The sequence below is a fragment of the Leuciscus leuciscus genome, assembly GCF_965113295.1.
Source record: "Leuciscus leuciscus genome assembly, chromosome: 13".
Lineage (NCBI taxonomy): Eukaryota > Metazoa > Chordata > Actinopteri > Cypriniformes > Leuciscidae > Leuciscus > Leuciscus leuciscus.
In genome coordinates, this window is record NC_138737.1 from 19,539,268 (window position 1) to 19,562,096 (window position 22,829).

Genomic DNA, 22,829 nt, shown 5'->3' on the forward strand with positions numbered 1-22,829 from the left:
GATATGAGCGTCGCGTCGCACCAAAAGAAAATAGAACCCATTATAATCACTGAAGCTCTCTACACTGAATACAGTATATAGATGCGCGTTCAGTTTCTCCACGCACTTGAGTCTGTCGACTACAAGAAAAATGGAAGAGTGGAAAGCGTTCGCTTTGAATACAGCCACATACCCTATGGAATGTGTACACCACTAGGCCTCATCACCAAATCATCCCAAACTGTCACTATTATTTATTATTATAAAAAAAAGAGCTGCATGTGTTCCATTTTTCAGCTTTTTCGTTTTAGCCTTTATCTATTCTCTACAATGCCAGACTCCCATAGGAAGCTCAAACTTGACTCATTGTCTAGAGATCACATCCTGTTTATTTGTTAAAATAAAGAATAAAAAGGATTTTGGCTGGAGTGCGAATTCACAAACAGGCCAATTAAAGGAAGCTATTAATTTAGTTGCATTTGTCAAAGGGCTCAGGCAACAATTAGTACTATTAATGCAATCTTGTCACATGTCGCCATGCCACATGGAATAGCTTCTCACAAGCTGTTCCATGGATCCCTATCAAACCAAATAATTCATTTGGCCCCAGCAGCCCTCACTATGCTAAAATCCCTCTCTTTCTCTTTGACAGAGAACAAGCCTGCAGGGGGAACCATGCTTTCTATGTGGGGACTGTCAATTCTTCTTAGAAGCTCTGTCATGCGCATGTGTGGTTTGCATAGACGTGTACTAATGCATTTAAGATATTGGCGTATGATTGTCTAAGTAATGTGACACAAGCACTTACGCGTTAGCAAAATGGGGTGTTGTGTTTAGTTCGGCGTGTGTGCTTGATTTGATACATGCGCGTTGGAGGAGAATAAATCTTTCACTTTGTTGAAATTGGCATGAAGAGGTATTCATGCAAATGAACAAGACCTTGTTTTTTGATATGTGCATGGATACACATGTGTATGCATATAACAGAAGTACAGTTGTTTTCATATAAAAAGTAACGTTTGTGCTAATGTATGTAATACCAATATAATAACTTTAATCAATTTCAATCTGTTTACATTATATTATTATTATTAGCATCATCACTTCAAGTGCAATTAAAACAAACAAGGCAATATCAAAACTGTCATGAAAGGAAAACCGTTTATTCATGTTTGAAATTACACATAACTACCACAAGGAAGACTTTTCAGTCCAGGGTGTAGTCTGGTTAGAAAGAAACACGAAACATCTTTAATACATTAGAACCACTGTCACAAATAAATTTTGTATGACTTTTTTTTTTATCAGTTTCAGAATCACATACGATACAAAAAAAAAAAAAAAAAAAAAAAAGAGAAAGAAAGTTGGAACCCTGTCACACAGGGTTTGAAATGTACAATTCTGAATACTGAAACCTCTATGCATTACAGGTTTTCTTTTTTTTTAATCATGGGTTTTTATTTATTAATTTTTTATTTCTTTTTTGCATGAATTAGTAACAAGATGAGCAACATTCAAAATGTTCTTCAGTATTTACAACAGTTTTACTGTTTGGTGTTAATTTTATGATCGTATTTCCCCCTCCCTGTTCCGTCCCCCGAGATCCAGCACAAAATTCCCCTCCAACAGCCACTGTACTCTCCATACTCTCAGTGTTATTTGTATTATTAATATTATGGTTATTTTTTTTCTTTTTTTCCTTTAAAAGTTGCAACAAAGCAACTTAGTTTTCTTAGAAGGTTAAAATATACATTAGATTACATAAAGAGCGAGAGACAGAGAGAGCAAATTTCTTACAAGATGGAACCAATCCAAACTAACAAAAGTAAAAAAGTATTTAAAAAAGAAAAAAAAAGAAAAAAAAAAGAATGACAGAAAGTAATAGACAAAAAGCGGTGGTGGTGATTTTGTTGAGAGGTAGTCAGTGAGAGCACTATAAGCTAAAGAAATGTTTTAAATCTATTGGTTTTCTATGAGTTTCAATGAGGTAATAAAGCTGAGTATTTATTTGTGAGATGTATAAATACTCTCAAGCTATGTCATATACAAGAATGTTTTTGAATGAAAAATTGCCAGAAAAGCATCCAACAAGATGACCCATATTTCCTTTTTAAGTCTTCTACACTTTCTTCAATAATTGTAGAGAACTGAATATTGATAACGTTTTGTGTTTTTAAAAAAAGACATAAATTGCCAGGCATTTAAAAATCACCCCCCAAAATGGAGTGGATTGCCTTTTGTAGGTGGACTTGTTAAGGTCATTGCTAGGTGTGACATTAATACAAAATAAAAAATAAAAAATCAGAAATTAATTCCCCAAGCTGCCTTCTATAGCATTTAGCCCTGTTAAATGCATCGGTTAGCATCATATGAATATACCTTTGTAAGTCTCAGTTGTATTCCTGCACTAAAGCTTTGCCGACAGTCGGTTAGAACCATGGAGAGGGGTTATGACCAGTAATTAAAACAAATAACAGTTTGAGCTTGTACACTTTAAATGATAAAAGAAACATATTGGTTTGATATGACTGGAGAGATTGTTAGTAAAAACTGCAGTGGACTGATGGTACGGCTAAGAAATGTCCAGCTTCCAAAACACTGTGGAAAAGCACGGTGGATGATTCCATTAGGATGTTTCTGGATTAGCTGTGAGAGTTTATTCTGTGTCTCTGATTGGTCAGTCTGTGGTTTTGTAGTTCTGTGATTGGTTATCCACAGCTTGAGAAGGGGCCGTGTCAATGAGGAGATCAGTTCGAGGTATCAGAGTGCACACTACCAGGGCCTTCTGTAGGGGAGATCACAGAGGATGGAGTCGTAGCATCCTGCCATCCCCCATTACCCTAAAAGCAAAACACAGGGAAAAAGAAATGCTATTAATATTGTTGGGGGTAATGAAAAATGAATAAAAACATTGAAATGCCAACTGCAGTAATGAAATATTTTAAATAACACAAATATACTTTATGTAATTAATCTCACTGCCTCAGTGCCTCTGCTGCTGACCTTTGATGATCCAATTTAAGCATACTAATAAGCAAAAATTGCTTTAGATAAACAGCATGTTTGTGTTTATTTTTTGTATTTTTGTTGAACAGAGTGTTGAACATTCTCCTACTGTGTCATTTCACTTTTGGTATGAAAGGTCCTTTACTTTTGCCTAAATCAGAACAAGCAAGTCCAGCCCACGTGGGAAAAAGTAACGCAAAAGTAACGTAACATTACTTTCCATAAAAAGTAAACTAACCCAAAGTTACTTGCATTAGGAAGTTACGCAACATTGTAATGAATTACTTTTAAAAGTAACTTTCCCCAATACTGCTTTCGCCACACAACTCATTTTACAGTGAAAGAACATTTATACATATATACATACATATATATATATATACAAATATATATATGTGTGTAAATAAAATATTTAAATATATATGCCATTTTGTAAATAATCTAATATAAATACAGTAAAAAAAGATGTATGTATTTATATGTACTGTACTATGAGTCATCCCATAAATCTTGTGCAATTTGCTATGTAAAAGAATATAAATTTCCAGTATTCATATATTCACAGAAGCATGTGTGGCGAGAAGCGCGGGTGTGTTTGTTTGTCTGCTTGCAGTGAAGTGTGTGTCCTAATCCCGGTTTGTACGTGCGAAGCATGCATACATATGCATACTAATATATTAAGAAATTAATAAGAGAGAGTGTCTCCTCTGATCTACTGTCTGACATGCCGACGGCCATCTTGCCACGTTAAACCCACATTGGCTTCTCCCTCTCTCTCGGTCCCTGCTTCCCTCGCTCTCAGAAAACAAATTCGCATAAATGTTGTGGCCAATGGGAACGATTGCTGAAATCAATGTCTAATCAGATTTCAGCGGTGGGCCGACAGCTTGTCGCTCCATATTTTGATGTCAGTCAAGGGGAGGGAGGGGGGAAGCTCGAAGGATGCTGAGTGGAAGTGACGGTGCAGGCCTTTCCTCCACCCTGCTCGCCTGAGTGCTTCTGATTCAATCGCTCGGCTCTCATCGGAGACTAGCCTTTGCTGGATATTTTCCCTCCAAAATAACGCTTAAATCCCCCCCATCTAATTCTACCTCTCTTTCTCCATCTCACCACAACAGATAGTAAAGGTAAGCCATAGTTCCCAACTGGTAGGTCACGACCTGAAAATCTGTAGCAGATAAGTTACGAAAGGGTTGTGGGCGCAGAAAAAAACCCCAAATTATTGTGCTTTTATCATGTGTTTTGGTGAATATTTTAAAATGTTTGGTATCAAAGGCAATGCATCAGAACAAATGCTACAGTATTTAATTTGTAATTATTTTGTAAAAGTGTGTAAAATTAAGCAGATGCCAACCTGAGGAAATGCCCTCATTCTCAAAAATCACAAACAAAACTATGAAAGGAAAAAGAAAATGAAAGATTACAAATTTGCAATAAGGATAAACATGGTAAAAACTGGCCAAGTAAAACCTAATAAATTGTCAAATAAACATGGTGAGTAATTGGCTTAATATAATCAAATAAAGTATATTAACAATAAGCACAGTGAATCATTGGCTTAATATAATAAACATAATAAATTTTAAAAATAAACATGGTAAATTAGTGCTTTAATATAATATAGAAAATTATGAAACAATAATAAACATGGTGAATCATTGGCTTAAGGTAATAAATTATAATGAATTATAATAATATTAATTAACATGGTCAATCATTGACTTAATATAAATTAATTATAATAACTTAATAATAATAATAACACGAATATGGTGAATCATCAATAATTATTTTGTTGTTTAATACAATGTTCGTTTGATGGAGTTGTCACTTCATGTGAAATCTGGATCCTGAAGAAAAACTGTTGAGAACTACTGCGTATTTTGCTAATGAGGTGTTTGGTTATCAAAACAATCTGTCTCTGTATAAAAATCATGGGGAGATGTGTGTGCCTGTGCATGTGTCTGTGTGTGTGTGTGTACGGGGAACTGTTCAGTGGCGGAATTAGGATTTTGCTGATTTAGAGTTCCTGGAACTGGTCAATAAATAGATTGTGCTGGTCTCCTCCAGCCACAATGTCTGGACTGATGCTGAAACGCGACCGTTATAAGGAAGTCTGCTGTTCTCTGATGACATGGATCACTCGCATTCAGCCTGACACACACACACACACACACACACTTGTTGTAATGATAGAGTGACTTAAGCAGTGGACCAGAGTGAGAGAGTGTGAAAGTGTGGCGTTTGAGTCTGCGAGAGGCTGACACTTCATCTGCACAGCTACAGGCCAAAGAGGCCTCCGAACACACACACACACACACACACACACACACACTGACACACAGCCGTCTCAGCATTAGCCACAGATACACTGCCACGTTTGGGCCTCACTGCTGTGAAAAATCAGGCATACGTTTTGACTTATGACATTTATCGTTGTGTGCTTTGCTAGAGTTAATTCATGCAAATGGAGCTCTAACAGTCATCAGAAAATACACATATGACAGCTATGCTCTATTAATTACCTCACTGCAAATTATTCCTCCATCTGATTGCATCTGTTTCCCAATAGAAAGTGATTTGTTTTGCTTTTGGAAAGCTCATTTATCTTTTTTGATAATGTACAAGTACCATTTGGACCGATAAATAAGCTGTTTTGTATTATGAATAAATAATAATCTTTAAGACACGTTTTACAGGCTCATTTGATAATATTACAAAGCCAGAAAAAGTTTACAAGTTCCTATTTTATCAGCTCAGCAGCCACAGAGGCTTGTCAGTCAGCAGGTTTTTTTTTTTTTAGATTAAGGCTAACACATCTAAGTTTATATATTTACGAACAGATATAACATCTAAACCTGTGTTTAGCTCAAGGAAGATAAATGTCTGTATTTCACTCTTCTCTCTCTCTCATCAAATAAATGAGTCTTTACTCTGATGGTTTCAGATTACGCAGTGCATGGTGGGGAGAAAAAAAACATCATATCAAACCTCATCAAGGAAGATAAAATTCATGCCTGCAGAAGGCTGCAGGCAATCATACTTTCATATTTCATCACGTTGATAAGGATATTGCAAATTCTTTGAAGCATTGCAAAACAGGCAAACAGAGGCAAGACGTGCTAGTAAAAGCCTTTTCATCTTACCACGTTATAGGTTACTGTAATAGGAACTGTTTACACAGGCAACAAACTGACTTAATATATTTCTGAATCTCATTTTCCTCACACCACTCCCAAATACTTCAGCCGCTTGAGCTTTTACTGAGCAAAGCATTTATTCCCGCTTTTAAAATGGCCATATTTTACGCTTTATGCATATTATGGGATAGATACTCCTGTCATCCTCTGAATCATCACTCTGTTTGTTGTGGAGTTTGGATTTATGGTGGTTTCTTGCTGTCTGATCCTTCTAATTTATGTTATAATAACTATATGTAGTGCACGACACGTTACAAGTTTAACAACAGCATTTCTTAGTAAATGCCAAGCTAAAGATTTTGTTGTTTATGTCTTCCAATCCATAGCACATAAGTATGTTTAAAAAACAAACTATAGCAAATTCTTAACGAAAGTAAACTATAGCAAAATCGTGTTAATTTTTTTCGAAGATTTATTCAGCAAGGGTGCAATTGATCAAAAGTGACAATTAAGAGATTTATAAATAGAAATAACAGCATTTGCATTGTTACAAAAACAGAAATTTTGCATTTTACAACTTACAACTTTTTTATAGTGACTGAGACAGTACTTACATTCAAGCCATGTGGACTATACATCGGATTCCCCCCCAGGGCATCATTGTATCCTGCCGTCTGACTGATAACATGGCGCAGGGTATCCACCTGCAGAGCACACAACAGGAAGTCAAGCTTGTCAACATTCTGTGTTTCAGGAACGCATGCAAACATCAACACAGTGATGTATGGTTAAAACAGACAAAGGCAATGGTGTTTAAACGAAAATTTGATGGCTTTGTTGTTTACTAAATGAATCATACTAATGGAATATGCAGATAAATGGGATACATATGTGGTTTAATGCAACATTTAGGACAACATATGAGTTTCCCTTCTCTATTGCTGTCTGGCTATGATTACTTTATTTCCAAGCCTGAAACATAATAACATAGAAAGAAGGAAAGCAATAATTTTGATTTGGAATTTACTACAAAACACAATAGTATTCGCATATGACAACAGTTGGAGGAGAATACGGTACGTGACAACACATTAACAGAGCGTGAGCAAATATCGAGAATCTGATAAATCTTCAATACACATTAACTTCTCTATTTCTCTCTCCTTCAAATGGTGTCTTTTAACATGAGAATGAAATGAGCTTATGTGAACATGGAAAAATGGGGATAATCACAATGAACAGGGGACAGAAAAGGATATAGAGGTTTGAAGGAAAGAACAGTACCATACAACCAATACCAACCCAAGAGCTCAAGTCAGAGCCAAATGCATTCACAACATCAACTACAATATGGGGTCTGTTCCAGGATCAATATACTAGCATACTGCTGTAAATAATGAGTTTCTATTCAGAAGGACCTCTTAAGGCTGTGATATGGTAATTTGGTTGGGGGTCTAGACTGGAAATGTGAAGGATCCGTCCATGTCCAGACTACTTATTAATCTTCCATGACTATAATGAGACTAATTGTTAAGGGGGTTGATCAAATCTGTATCACTGTCTATATGTTGAGGGGGAGGGGGTTGAGTTTTTAATGTGGATGGTAGGCTAGCTGACAGGTCTGCTCTGGTTCACAGCCCCAGTTCCTGTGCGTAGCGCCTACCTGTGACTGCACATTGGCTCCGACTTGTGCCCCTTGGTAAGAATCCCCATTCAGATTCTGCATGCTCATGAACATGTCCCCCGAGTTTGGGAGGTTAAAAGAACCTGACGAACCTAGAAAGGAAAGATGTAAGGAGCTGAATAACGAGAGGATGAGAAAGAGAAAGAGAGGCTATCACAGACTCACACATACACACAATGTGTACAAGGACATACGCGCACCACACACCACGCTAGGAAGTGATGCTCAGAAAGCAAGCAACAAAGGAAAGCAAAAGAAACAAGGGAGAAATGAAAAGATAGGGATGGTGATGGCGGCTAGGTTGCAATACATCTCTACAAGGGCACATGGGGGTCACCAAAAATGGCAAAATGGGGGGGGGGGGTCACAAAAAGGACAGAGATGGAATATGGAATTGGAAGTCTAAGTTTTCCACGGGGGTTCACACCTACTCCTACTCTAGTGGGCGGGGTCATACGGGGGATTATATGCCAATGACAAGAAGGACAATAAGAAGCTTATGGAAAAGGCCAGTACCAGTGAACATGTTGGTTAATAGAGTGTTTTTGTTCTCTGCAGAGTCCAGCTGAAATTCTTCATCTTTCATCTGGAATCCTGGGTGCAAGAAAAAGGGGACCCCTTAAAAATTGCTTACCCACAACTCCTCAGGGTCTATGCTAAGTCCATATCACAGTCAAATATTCTGCTTATTATGTCTGAAGAGCATACGTTTAAGAAAAACTGCATCATTCTGCTAATCAAATATTGATTATTATTCCATACTATACATTTCTTTAAGAGTGTAACATGCTCCGAGCAAGATATTTCTATAAAGTCACAACAGGGGCAACACTGTCACATTTATGGATAAGAAGGGAGTACAGTGGGTGAGGATTATCTCTTCTATACCAACCAACACCACCACCCTGCCACCCTTCAATTCTTCAAACATATTCAGCATGTGCAACCCGCTCACACAGTTTCTGCTTGACTTTACTCGTCTCGTTCAGCATGTATAGTCTCAGAGGCAGGCGAGTGAGGCTTATCCCCCAGGCTGGGACCTCTCACTGTCACAGCAGCCAACCAGCGTGCCAGAGGGAGCAGAGGTTCAGAAGGGACCAAGCTGAGATAGGGTACAGCTGGTTGGTTTTTGGGGGCTCGTCCGGGATTGGTGTAAGCTTACCAGAGTTAGGTGTGGTGGGTGAGTTGGTCTGACTATTCTGGACGGCGGCAGCTGCTGCGTGCGCGGCAGTCACGGCTGTCTTAGCGGCGTACAGGTTGGCCTCCTCCTGGAACTTGCCAATGTTTTTTTTGTAGCGGATCCTCTTGTTGCCGAACCAGTTGGATACCTGAGGGAAAGATGGAAAGCAAAAAAAGAGGGGGGAAAATAGGAGGGGCGTCAGACGTCAATGCAGACGAGGTACTGTGCACTGAGCAGAGTGATTGTTTCAAGATGTCATGTTTGGGTCCATCAAGTCCACAGTCCCCAGCCTCCCACAGTAATATCCGCTGGGCATGCAGACTAATTAAGCGATTATCAGACAGGGCTTGTGCGTTATTGCGGATGGAGGCGTGACATGCTCTCTGTTTGTCTCTAGACAAAACCAACACACATGGGGCTGCTCATCTTGTGGCAAAATTAGGATCAGTGTTGTGCTTATGGGATCAGGTAGCTAATGCCAAACTTTCCTTGTAAGGCTAGCTGAGATCTTGCTAAAAATGGTTTGTTCTTGTCTTTGACCCCATATAATAAATTAAAATATTCTCAATAATTGTTTTAACATAAATCTTTCTTTTTTTACTTTTACTAGCTTTCTTTAAAGGTAACTTGGAAACATTCGTTGCCTTGATTTCAAAGGCAAGGCTTTTATGCATCTTAATAACACTAATGTTCTTTTCTTTTGCATAAAACCACTTTTGTGCTCTTGCCTGAAGACAAATAATAGACATGATAATAACCACAACTCACATAGTACACCTAAAAGCAGCCACACCGCCTCAACCCAATACATTAATAATTACAATAATGCTAATTCTACTAAAAACAGCAGCCAGAAAACAATATGATCTGGGTCACATGGGGGGTGGTAGATGTGCAAATGCTAGCACTGCATAATTGTGGAATAATAAAGAGATTAAGGGTTGTTTCTTAATAGCCCTATAAATTACGGTGGCCTGTCGCCGTGGCGATCTCTCCTGCCGTATTCCAGCTCTGGCTGGACTGGAGGACCAGAGAGCCTCAGCCCCTTAATGATGCTTTATTTAATTTCCACCTCTCTGCTTCCATTTTAATATCTCCAGCAGCCCGAGCCACACTATGCTACAGCGGCTGAATTTACATGACATCAGATCATTTCTACCCCCACCATGCCTCTGCGCTTCTAAATCTTTAATATCTAGGCAATTAAAATTAATGACCATTCAGCTGAAGCCACCACCGTTGGCAGGCTTTTGCCTTAACATCAATTGTTTGATGGGTTTACCTAGAGGTTAAACTAACAAGCAAGGTTTAATTGGAAGCAATGAAAGCACTAGCCGTCATCCTTTTTACTTAACCTGCTTATGAAGCAGTTTAAGGCCATGGAAAAAAGGCACGCAGAGTCTCCTTAAACTTTTCCTTTAGCTGTTCCTAACCCTAACGTTTCATATTTTAACAAAACATAACTCATTTAAATGGTTGTTCTCTCTTTTGCTGTATTTTTTGCCTTTAGATGAGTCAATAACAAATAAGGGTGTCCGAGAGGTTTAAAATAAGAATTTATTTTAAAAATCTAGTACAAGAACTCTCAAATGTAATCTCTGTATTCATACTGGTTTCATACATTAAAATGTTTTATTTCACTTGACAAAAAATGTTTAAATACTAATATTTTGCCTCACTGCATATTTGGTCTTCATATTTATGTGAGGACACCCTAGACTAGAGATGCAGTAAACGTCTATGCCTGGAACCCAATACCTGGTTTATTTGCTTTAAACCAATGGAGAGGAAAGCCTGTGTGGGTGTAGTAAATAATTCACCACTACTCCCTCCCCAAGCTTGGGTCAATACACCACTAGTGTCACTGAAATGGGATGGATGATCTTACCCAGGTCTCAATACCTCCCGATTTATACTGCTTCTCTTGCTGAGAGTGGAGCTTAAATGGAGACTCAGACTTCTGGCTTCATCACACACACACACACACACACACACACACACACACACACACACACACACACACACACACACACACACACACACACACACACACACACACACACACACACACACACACACACACACACACAGACAAACGCACAGACACAGACACACATGCACAGACACACACACACACACACACACACACACACACACACACACACACACACACACACACTTCCTGTCATTGGCGGTTGCAGTGGCCAGGGCTGCTGATATTATCAATAATGAAGCGGTCTGCCTCAGGTTAATGTGTTAACTATTAATGCAGAGCTCTGCTACATGTATAATGAGCTGAAATATTGATAAGTGTCGTTCGTTTGAACCACAGGAAGATCGAAGCGGAAGAACAGCACTTAATTGGGTGATGGGCATCACACTTTGTGCTTGCTCATTTGCAGGGTGCATGTTATCCCCTCTAGACTCAGTGCCTAAAATCATAGTTGTTATGAAAACTCTTTAAAAACAAAAAGCATCATGTGACCCAGTATGCCATGGTGCTCATTTAGAAGGCAGAACATCACACATGCACACAGATCGTGCCCAGATAATGAGGTTGATTCTGTGCACTGAGTGAAGTGGTGCCTGATAAAGGCGACTAAATTTCATCAACAATACCATTAACACCACACATCACTTCTAATCAGCATATGTTTCAGATACAAGGAAAAAGGCAAAGCAGGCAGTCTCTGGGATGTACATGTTCTAGAATTTGTTGCAACAAGAGTGAATTTTTTTTTACTACTTATATAATGTTTTTTAAAACACACCGCAACATTTGTACCTATTTTTTTTATTAAAAATAGAATTTTTAACACTAAAATTGAAAAACTAAATCCTCCAGCATATTATTCATTTAATGAAATATATTTCCAAATATATATATAAAAAAAGGTTAAGTTCCTGAACATATGCAGAACACACTTATTAAATACGATGTGGGGTAAATGTCTATCACAGAAATGTCAAAATATACAATGACAAGACATAACACAATCAAAAGGGACACATACTTTTAGAAGTTTGACAATCGAGTGAAATTCTCTAGGGAAGAGTGAAGGGGGAGTATATATATTTATATTACATAAATACTGTCTGATATTTAGTTGATTACTGAGCACTCCAAATACAGTCCCATTCGACACTTGTTCAGTGTGCAGATTTTTTGTCACTAAGTTTAGAAAAAGGTAGACTTTTGGGGAACAGAGTGCTGAGTATATCTAAACATGTTCTTAGGTATTAGTGAACACACATAAAGGGGTGACAGAATAAAGGAAAAATCAACAATAAAGTAAAACAAATGGCACAAAAAAAGTGGAGCAGGAGAAGTCATGACATACCTGTGCCACTGTGATGGTGGTTCCCACCCCCTGAAGGCAAAAAAGAATGGCTTTTACAGGATCTGACTCTGAACAACCCTCCATAAGCCCCTCCCCACAGAGAAAAAATAAACATTTATTACATCACAGAGTATGCAAATATGCTCTAAGACCAATAGGTTAACAGTACACATTTTCCTTGACCACCTCTGTGACAATTTGAAAAAAGGAAAAGAGTTTTGTCTGTGGGGAGATGGGTGTGGGTGGGTACTCTTGCCTTCAGGTGGATTCTGAATTTCGCTATTAGAGTGGGAAAACACTATACTCTTAATTGCTTTGCGAAAATGAATCACACTGTGCGACTAAAAGTTTTTTCCCTCTTCTTTCTCTCCTACACACATACACTCGCATGCACACACATTTACTCTAAAACACAATGACTGACACAGATCACCACAAACTGTGGCATCCATCCACAACAGGGTACACGCTGTGTCTTCAGGCCCTGCATGAGACTCAGCTCAGTGGAAGTATCAGACTGATGTGTTAGAGCAAACAGGTATGCATGCTAGACAGTGACGAGAGAAAAGAAGAGGACAATGAGAGAGAGTACGCTGAAGAGCCTTTCTGGTGTGATCAATCTTGGCCCTGTCCCAAATGGCACCCACAGCCCTCGCGATCCTCCTCCGAGTCCATACTTTGCCACATGGGCTGCTGGGTAACATTCAAGGATGCATAGCTGCTGCAAAGTGGGTGCATGGGTAGGTTTGGAAACCTAAAATGACAAACTGGACACCATACGAGCAAAGGTCAAGTGACCATAGGTCCACATTAAGTGCACCATTTGAGACAGGGCCTTTGTTTGCCTCATCTGACCTAGCCCTGCCAACTAGCTGCTGTTAACCTAGATTATGGTACTACCCTGCTGACAAAAACAGCTTAAAATAGCCTAAGATGGTTTGATGGTCTCAAAGCCTGTCAAGCTGTTCTGTTGGCTGATTTTAGAGGGGTCTTGGGAACTTTTCAGCTGGTCAGGCTAGGAGACCAACTGGCCAACCATGTAAAGCAGCTGAGCACCACCTTAGCCAGGATGGGAGACCAGCTAGACCAGGGTTTTTTTAACCCTGCTCCTGGAGACTAACTTTCCTTCAGAGTTTAGCTCCAACATTAAGCCATAGACACACAAGACTTTGAGCAAAATTTATATAGACACTGCAGCGGTCATTTGATGTCACACTCTGTAGCATTTAAAAAAACACACACAATTCAACATATTATACATCCAAAATATAAACAATATGCAGTCTACTCCACTTTACTGCAACTCTTCAATCCTGCAGATTTAAAGTTTGCGTTCTTTTAAATGAGTTACGAGTTCAGCCTTCTATCGGTCACATATCATCACGTGATACGAATTCACAGAGCAGAATTCACCAAACTTGAATTTTGGAAAGCATTTCCTGTCTCCTGCATTAGTATGTGTATAAACAGAAGTCAATTGAACGAAAAGTGTAGTGTGACCGCCCCTTAAATCAAACACATGAACCATCGAATCAATGTCTTCAAGGATCAATTGAAAATTTGAGGCATATGTGTTGGAGCAGGTTGGAACTAAACTCTATGGGTCTCCAAGAGCAGGGTTTAAGATCCCTGTGCTAGACCAGCCGAAGACAAGCTTAGCCAGGTTGAAGGACCATCTTAAACCAACTAAGACCAGGATAGACCTGCAAAATAGCTTAGACTGTTTTAAAATGCTTTTTTTGTTTTGTTTTTTTGACAGAGAGGGCATTGGATTTACCTAATTAAACCCTGGGCATGGTGACTTTAAGTCTTCAGGCTTTGATCTGTCATTATTCATTCTTTCCAGACTATCCAACAAAAATGGGGCATGTGCTACATGGATGGGTGGTGTGGTCTCACCTGGGATACTGTTATGCTGCACTTCTTAGCCAGCTCCTCTTTGGCCTCTTCACTGGGGTACGGGTTACTAAGATGTGAGTAAAAATACTCGTTCAGGATCTCGGTCGCCTGCTTGCTGAAGTTCCGCCGTTTCCGTCTGCCGTTGGACAAGCGGGGGGAAAACAAGTGGAGGAAGGCAATTAGAGAAACTCAAATAAAACCATGTGTGATGGCCAAACTCATAATGAACTGCTGGCAGGAAATGAAGTCAGGAAGGCTATTATCGGAATACATATGTAGACACACAAATGGAGAGTTGTTACGTTATCGGTTGAGCTCTAAGCGAAGCGTGAAATGTTCACTGTTTAGAGCAGCGAGCTTTCCCTCTCTCTTTCTCCCTCTCTTGTGCTTTCTTTCACTCTGATGGGGGCGTTTAGAGTTGCTCAAGCATTCCCAGTCAGAGCTGTATCTTGGGACATTAGGGAAATCAGGCCATGGCCAGCTGAACACTGTTCCTCAAGTACAGGGGCAGGGCCTGATGGAGTTGCACTTACCGCCACTCACTGCGACCCACCCCGCCACAGTTAAGCGCTGGCTTCTTTCTCTCGCCTTGTTTAATGCCTTTCACACGAGTGGCCGGCCAAATGATTGTGCTTCCGCTTCACTTGAGCGTTCTCCTAGAGACCTCATCCGTTCTTTTCTCGTGTTCACTGCATCATTTCTCTCCCCTCTATGCCTCTCCAGATCTCCTCTACCAACTGTTTGTGATTACAGTAATCTAGACCACCTGCCGATGACCTCCTACCCACCAAATGCAAATGACTTCATTTCCACTCTATAAAACTCTTAACTGCTTTCAGGTGCTTAGTATGACTGTGTTTAGTGGATGGCCTCTAGGCTCTACAACCCTTGTCTTGGCAGTACCACATCTTAACCGCTAATGGTTGAATAATGTTGAATGTGTTATTGTGCTCGACTGATAACAGGTGCCTGAACCCTGTTTGCACAGATTATAGGTCAAATGAACTCAAAATTGAGCTAAAAACTATTTGTACTTCAAGTAACAATGGAACCTTAACACTTATGTTAAGTTGTACTTAAAAATGTCTGAATTTAAGTTGTACTTAAGAATGTCTGAATTATGTAAATAAAACATCAAAGTGGCATCTGCAGACAAATGATGCTAAAGATTTTTTTCAGAGCTAACTTCACCTTCTAAGCCATTACTGTAAAATAACTGATCCAAAGTTCCTCTTAATGGAATTATGAATCGTCTATCCTCATTTTGAACAACTTTTCGTCCTTGTTTTGAACAAATAGCTTTTTTTCTTTAAAATAAATATTACTTGGTTTCATATTTTGTTTCATATTTTGTTTCATATTTTGTTTCATATTTTGTTTCATATTTTGTCATATTAGTGAAATTTTGATACAATTTCACAGGCAAATATGGTCCATTGTCTATAGTGTAGCGATGCATGAAGCACCGCTAAACACAGAAGTCTCTTTAAGACTATGGGCAAAATCTGATTGGGGAACTTTTTTTGCCCGCACATGAAATTTTTCTATTTTATGATTTCCTATTAATATGACTGGATTGACTTCTAAAATTTCACTAAATAACGATAAATGTGACCACACCCTAAATACATTTGGGGCCATCATATTTGATGGTTAACTTGAAATCATATTCTCTAATCATCACTTTCTTGTATATAGCAGAAGATGGATTCTTTCAGATACAACCGAGAATCATTTGTAATTACATGTCCTATAATGTAGACAAATCACACATACGGATACTAACCTGGCATCGAGGAAGCGGGACCTCAAGATCATGACGGCCTCACAGGTGCTCTGTTTAAGCTGCATTTGGATGGAGCTGAATTTGCGATGGATGATGCTGACCATGCGCTCGATCTCTTTGGGCGAGATGGGTCGTGTGCGAGACTGCTCCCTCAACAGGTTCATGACGTGGGTGGTGAACTCATTACATGCCTGTGGAGAAAGACATTTTTGATCTGAGGACACAGAGGGAGTAGGTGTAAAATGCATTACGCAAAACTAAATTACTCTGAAATCTTTAGGACACGCTACTGAGACTAAATGTAATAAATCATTTCTGAATATACAATTCTGTCATTATTTTCTCACCTAACATCCCAAAAAACATCCTAGAGATTGACACTCTTTTTAAAATCATTATATACTCTCAGCACAGTGACAGAAATGCTCTTTGACGTTATTCGGCAGAAGCAGCACATCAGTTCAACTGCATTCGTTTGAAGCTCTCTGGAGCAGCAATCAGCAATTTTTGAAGCAAGTTCAAAGCTGACGCTCTTGAAAGCACGGAAAAAACACCATCCATACTGTTTGTAGTGCTGCTGAGGACTTGAACGGCTTAATAGGTGAAGTCATCTATGAATGCAAATGCCGATTTGCAATTTGGCACTTGCCCAGCGCCGTAGAAATTAAACAGCTTTTCGTTAAAGCAGTGGTTCATACATGATTAATTAGAATAACTAATTTAGGTAGTGCACACTTTAGCTCATTACTCGGAGTAAAATTTGTTAAGTATTTACATTTAGATTATTAAAATGGGGAACACCCTCAACAAAGATGCATTTACTCTGGGTGAAAGGGTTGAGCAACCTTATTCACATGCTCCCTTTTTAAACGCTTGCAAGTTAATCAGACTAATTGAGCCCATTGGCCGGCTAAGCCATCAGCTAAACAACTTCCATTTCATATTAAGAGGATTGTTATTTACAAATAAAAGTGTTCTCTCAACCACTCTTAATTGTTTTCTGTGAAACGTACGACAGTAGCAGGGTCAATGACAAGAGAAAAAAAGAGTAACCACGGTAAAGAAAAGGAAAAACCTAACACAAGTTCTTAGAAATATACTATTCATGTTGGTTTTACTGTATATGGTTTGAAACAAAAGCTTGAATTTAATGAATGAAAATGTCATGGGCTGTAACTATCAAGTAAAACGCAATAAGATACATGAATATTCTAACATAAATACATGGGTGTACAATAGGGTTGTCATGATACCAAATTTCCAGTAGTCGGTACCAACACCATTACAATTTTACTGTTCTCGGTACCAATTTCGGTACCATTGTAAAATCTTTTGGAACTATTTAACTATTTTATTTAACTATTTGAAAAAACAATATTAAAATAAATTCAATGAGTTTATTATTTATGATGGTAATCATTATAAGTTAATAATACATATAAACATTTGAAGGCCACATGCTGTTAGGGTTATATTTCTGTCAATTTATTCAAGTTAAACCAAACTTTTATTTTGACGGGTTGTCGTGAAGACCTTTAAGTTTCTGTGGGTGTATGATATGATGATGGTTTTTTCTCAAACTAAAATTAAATTAAAATGCTCATGAAGTGAATCAGACCCAGAGCGGCTCTGGAGATGAAGTTAGTTCATGCATTCAGGTCCTCATGTAGTGAGGTGGAAGAGGCTGATAACACAGCGAACGTCACGCGTGCTTCAGTGTGTGTCTGTGTGTGTGGTAACTGAAACCATGCGTCTGCGCCATTCACACAGAGATGCGCAGAACATCCAGGATTCGTATTTAAATAGTCTTTTTGTGGTCAGTTAGTCTGGAGCCCTGCGCTTAGATAAACACGAAAACGACAGAAAGCCGCCGCCTGTCAGCGGGTACCGAATATATCCGTACTCTGTACTACCTGTAGCTGCTTCACTGTAAAGCTGCTTTGAAACAATCTGTATTGTAAAAAGTGCTATATGAATGAAGGTGACATGACTACCGGTACTACAGAAATGCTAGTATCATCATATTTTTTTAATTCCAGTACTGACTTGGTACCGAAGTACCGGTACTTTTGACAACCCTATGTAAATCATATTAAAAAAAAGGATATAGATCTGGGCAAAATGAGCATCATGTCATTGACCCAGGGACAATAGACTATTTATACAGCTATAACTTAAATTTTTCTAGACGTCGCTTCAAAACATCCAGCATGTTAACTATATCGTATCTCAACAAAAAAAACTATCAAAAAGAGATTGAAAGGCCATCGTTCAACTTGCCCTTGATTATGAGGAAAATAACTAAAGCGCTGAATCAAAAATTAATGTCAGCTCCATTAAAGAATCAATACATGACCTCAATGAAGCAGCCAGTCCTGCATAGCGACACTCTCAAATGCACTATGCAATCAGAGGCTGCTCTCCACAATGTAACTAAAAGCGTCTGCTCAATATTTATAAGAGGACGTCTAGACTACTGTTGTTCAGGGGTCAGGTAAGTTGAAGATGTCCTAATGCCTGAATACCACCATAAATCACATTTGCTCTCAGTTGTAATCATGATAGACAGGACTGTAAAATGCAAAATGCTTGCTCAGGTTTAGACCTCTGACACCTTCAGTTCAGATGAAGGCCTCTAGGTCTCCCTTTAAACCTGTCATTAAGCTTCAGTGGAAAACATCTATTCAGACAGAACAGCAAGCTGAGATTATTCACACTCATAGGATCAATGCAAATGTGTGAATGCAGATAAAAAGTTATTTTGTGATATTCTTGGCTCTGTACCATACAATCAGATTGGGCTTCGTAACAACTATATAGGTGTTTTCAGAAGGCTGGAAAAGGTTTTAGGTTTTAGTTATATGGACACGAACTATTATATGAAAATGTATTATTTCTCTCTATTTTTTTTTTTTTTTGGAGCAACTTATAGAGAAGTCAAACAGGACCTTCAGAAAGAAAATATACATTGCAAGCTGATAATGCCTTATTGGACTATAGGGTGTACTGACATTCACCTGTTCATATTTCTCCAGCTCGGTGTGGTAGATCTGTCTGATCTGGGAGAGTTTGGCCCTGTAGTCAGAGTGCTCAATGGAGTTGTCAGTGGGACTGCCGGCCGCTGCTGCCGCCGCGGCCGCCGCCGCCGATCCTCCACCCTTCTCCGGTCCTGACACACCCTCCGCCAGAAGCATGTTGTCAAGACGCATCAGCTGTGGATCGGGTGGGTCCTCTTCCTGAGCCCCGCGGATACTTAGACCTGATAAACAAAAACAAGAGATTGGTCAGTGACATGACGAGGTAGAAGTGAGACCACAATGGCTTTTTTTTTATATTCTTAAATCAATTTATCATAAAGTGGTATGACTTTCTATTTTCTGTGGAATACAAAATTCTAGATTTTAAAAAATGTTTTTGTTAATCGATTTAAAGTCAGTTGGGCCCAAAACACCATTGGACCCTATTAACATCTTATGTTTTGAACAAATATAAAAGCCAAAGAGGTTTGGAACAACAAATGATGAGTATTTGCATTTTTGTCTGAACTATCCCATTAAGCACATGATCACTATAACCCTTGAAACTATTTTTCAAAGGAATGCAATGGATACTACACTCTCACATGACGCAACAACCGTCCAGCAACACGTTCTTGATGCTCTTGAAAAAGCAAAGATAATGTAAAGACATATACTGCCTCGCTTGTGCCTGTCTGCTGCCCTCATGAGCTGCGAACGATGAAAGAGTGAATTAATTATTGACGAATGATTGAATTTCATATAGGCGTTAATCACTGACGTACTATCACACGGGTTGTGAGCTCTGCAATCAAGCCTCTGTCTGGCAGCAAATACCACTATCTGTCACAACAGGCGAAAATAACTCCAGACTGTATTAGAGAAAAAATACGTCGTCCATTCCGACCCATCGCTATGCTTGAGTTAAAGTGAGACGGATCAGGGTGCTGGGGGTGTATTGAGAGAGTGCTGAAAAGGCCCGTAGGTACGAATTTGTTTTTCCTCTGTTTTGCAGTGCTGCCTTCTCGAATTTTCACAGCACACTGCACACACGGTGTGTGTACTCACAGCCATACATGACAGGGACACTCACCGACTGACACACACTCAACAGCGTGATGGCACCTCTCCACGCTGAGGCGATGCTAAACAGAAAGGCATGCATGTACTTGTGCCTCAGCGCGCTCGCCTACTGGTCCGAAATCACGGGTACGGCGTAATAATGAGCAGAAAGTGTTCTCATAAGTGCCGTTATATTTTGTTGTTAACAAACTGTTTTATTATACAACCCCGGTTCTGCTCTCCACAGAGGCAAGGCTGCTTGAAATGTATGTAAATTTGCATAGCAATCGATATGAGGGTGAAAGATAGCTCATTGTGTTTGCCTGATATTCATAATGAACCTCAGAGCAGTAAAGAGCCATTAAGATTGATTACAAACTTCCTCATCATGCTTGCCTCTCTCTGTGTGTTTGCATAATGAATTCCATTCATATGGGAGAATAATGAAGCAGAAAAAGTTCTTTTAGTGAAAGATTTTAATCAAACGATTTGATCTTAACATGTATTTGTAATGGTGCCTTTAAGAAGAAGAATATGAAGAAGAATATGAAGAAGGCTGCGGCCTTCAGTCTTTGTTATTGGGACACATCCCGAATTCTACTTTCATAGTAGCAATGATGTTAACCAGAAGGAACAACGTTCTTTGTATCTAGAGCCGGCCGGATCACAGATCTCTGACATTTTATTTTACCTTTTAAATAAGGAACTATGGGAATGCAAAATGTCCATTGATACACACTTCAGAGTAAACGATATTTCAGTGGATCCTAATTAGCTTTCATTAAACACATAAGAATGTGCACCTATACAGGCATGACATGCATTCTGCAGTTTAAAAAGCCAGACAAAAATAATACAACAAAATTAGCCATTAAACCTGAATAAAAATGAGTTGAAATTAACATACTATTAGTCAGGGGGTGAAAAATCACCATAAATGTAGGACTAAGACGAGAATGTGTATGCTGTGGTTGGTCTGGGTATTTTGGACGGTTTAACTAGTGGGTGATTTGGGGGTTCTGAGAGTTTCTGAGAGCTTCATTACAGGCTTCATTAAGATACTGTGAGATGCTGAATCCTAAATGAGGAGATTACGGAGTTTATTATTGCACTGTGGAAGCCTGGCAACCAGCTAAGCCTCTCTCTCACACACACACACACACACACACACACACACACACACACACACACACACACACACACACACACACACACACACACACACACACACACACACACACACACACACACACACACACACACACACACACACACACACACACACACACACACACACACACACAGGTATTCTTGATGGCCAAACCGTTTAAAGCTATTCAGATAGAATGTATGATTTTACATTTGGGTAGTTTACAAATAAAAGAACAGTATAATGAGGGGGGGGGGGGGGGGGGGGGGGGGGGGGAACCAGTTTATTTACTGTATGTGGTTCAAATTCAAAAAAAGTTTGAATACATACAGTATGTACATACTAACATGATTGACTAAAGGGTCCATACATTGGCAACGCTACAGTCGCTTCCAGTTCTTGTGCACATTACAACATAAACAAATATTTACACATTTGTTTTATGGTTTTGTAAACAGACTTCAAGACTCGCTCCCATAAAGCACAACCACACACACACACACACACACACACACACACACACACACACACACACACACACACACACACACACACACACACACACACACACACACACACACACTCACTCACAAAAGCTACAATCCATCAACGGCGAGCAAACCAACAGTACAAACAAACCCCTACCGAACACGGACACTCTAGCTAACCCACTTTTGTAAATAAACAAAGACAAGATGCTGTCAATTTGAAGAGACCATTTACTCAGCTAACACGAGAAATCTTAAAGAGCGGCACCTTCAGCCCAGACTGCCGATGGAGGAGCTGCCTGGCCCGTGCGGTATTGATCAGGTGTTAGTGCATGTATGTGCTGTTGATATTAGGCCATGGGGTGTAATGGTGTGAGAGGCAGAGGATGAATGAGGTCATTTGTGTGAGACGCTCAGCTGGCCGTGCTGGACAATGCAGTGTCAGCGTGTAGAGCCAAGGCCACACCAGGGACAATATGACCCTGCTCCACTGACTCCAAGAGCAGACACACAACTACACATACACACACAGAACCAATCAGAATCACTATATCACATCTACATCGCAGAGACATCATTCCTCTTTCTTATTTTCTTTTCTTTTTTTTGTTTTAGTCATTTTATTGTGTTTTTGTAATTTTTATTAGACTATAAAACATAAATGTCTTTATTGATTGATTTTATTCATGTTTTATTTTATTTATTTTAGTACATCAAGTTGATCCTATATTAATATTTAGAATTATTTCTTATTTTTATATTTTAAGTTTTTGAGATTTTATTTAATGTTAGGTCAAGTTTTAGTAATTTTGTACGTTTGTTATTTTTATTAGTTTTTTTTTTAAATACATCTATACAGTTTATATTGATTTTTAAGTTTTAGTTTAGATATTTTAGTACATCAAGTTAATACTAGTAAGTTTTTGATCAAATTTGAATTAGTTTGTTTCTTATAAATTCGTTTTTTATGATTTCATTTTGATTTTAGTTAAAGTTTTAGTAATTTTACAGTGTGTTTTCTGTCCATGGTTTTTATTATTTTGAATAAAAATGTCATTTTATTTTAGTACATCAAGAAAATGAGAAATGCTGCTTTG

General features: G+C 38.9%; 1 protein-coding gene across 12 annotated transcripts in view; it reads right to left on the minus strand.

The window, feature by feature from the left end:
- Window positions 1-1,121: 1,121 nt before the first annotated feature.
- The window catches only part of pbx3b (pre-B-cell leukemia homeobox 3b), a 90,428-nt gene continuing 68,720 nt past the window's right edge, over window positions 1,122-22,829 (minus strand). For 2 of the 12 annotated variants that reach the window (XM_082188013.1, XM_082188017.1), the window contains exons 3-11: window positions 19,027-19,274; window positions 16,016-16,206; window positions 14,230-14,365; window positions 12,331-12,360; window positions 8,972-9,137; window positions 8,326-8,403; window positions 7,789-7,901; window positions 6,740-6,829; window positions 1,122-2,819 (exon numbers count right to left, since the gene is read on the minus strand). In XM_082188013.1, coding sequence (XP_082044139.1) covers window positions 2,727-2,819; window positions 6,740-6,829; window positions 7,789-7,901; window positions 8,326-8,403; window positions 8,972-9,137; window positions 12,331-12,360; window positions 14,230-14,365; window positions 16,016-16,206; window positions 19,027-19,274 — 1,145 coding nt within the window. In that variant the 3' untranslated portion in view covers window positions 1,122-2,726. The remainder of the gene's footprint in view (window positions 2,820-6,739; window positions 6,830-7,788; window positions 7,902-8,325; window positions 8,404-8,971; window positions 9,138-12,330; window positions 12,361-14,229; window positions 14,366-16,015; window positions 16,207-19,026; window positions 19,275-22,829) is intronic. The other 10 variants (XM_082188018.1, XM_082188019.1, XM_082188021.1 and 7 more) reach the window with 7 other exon arrangements.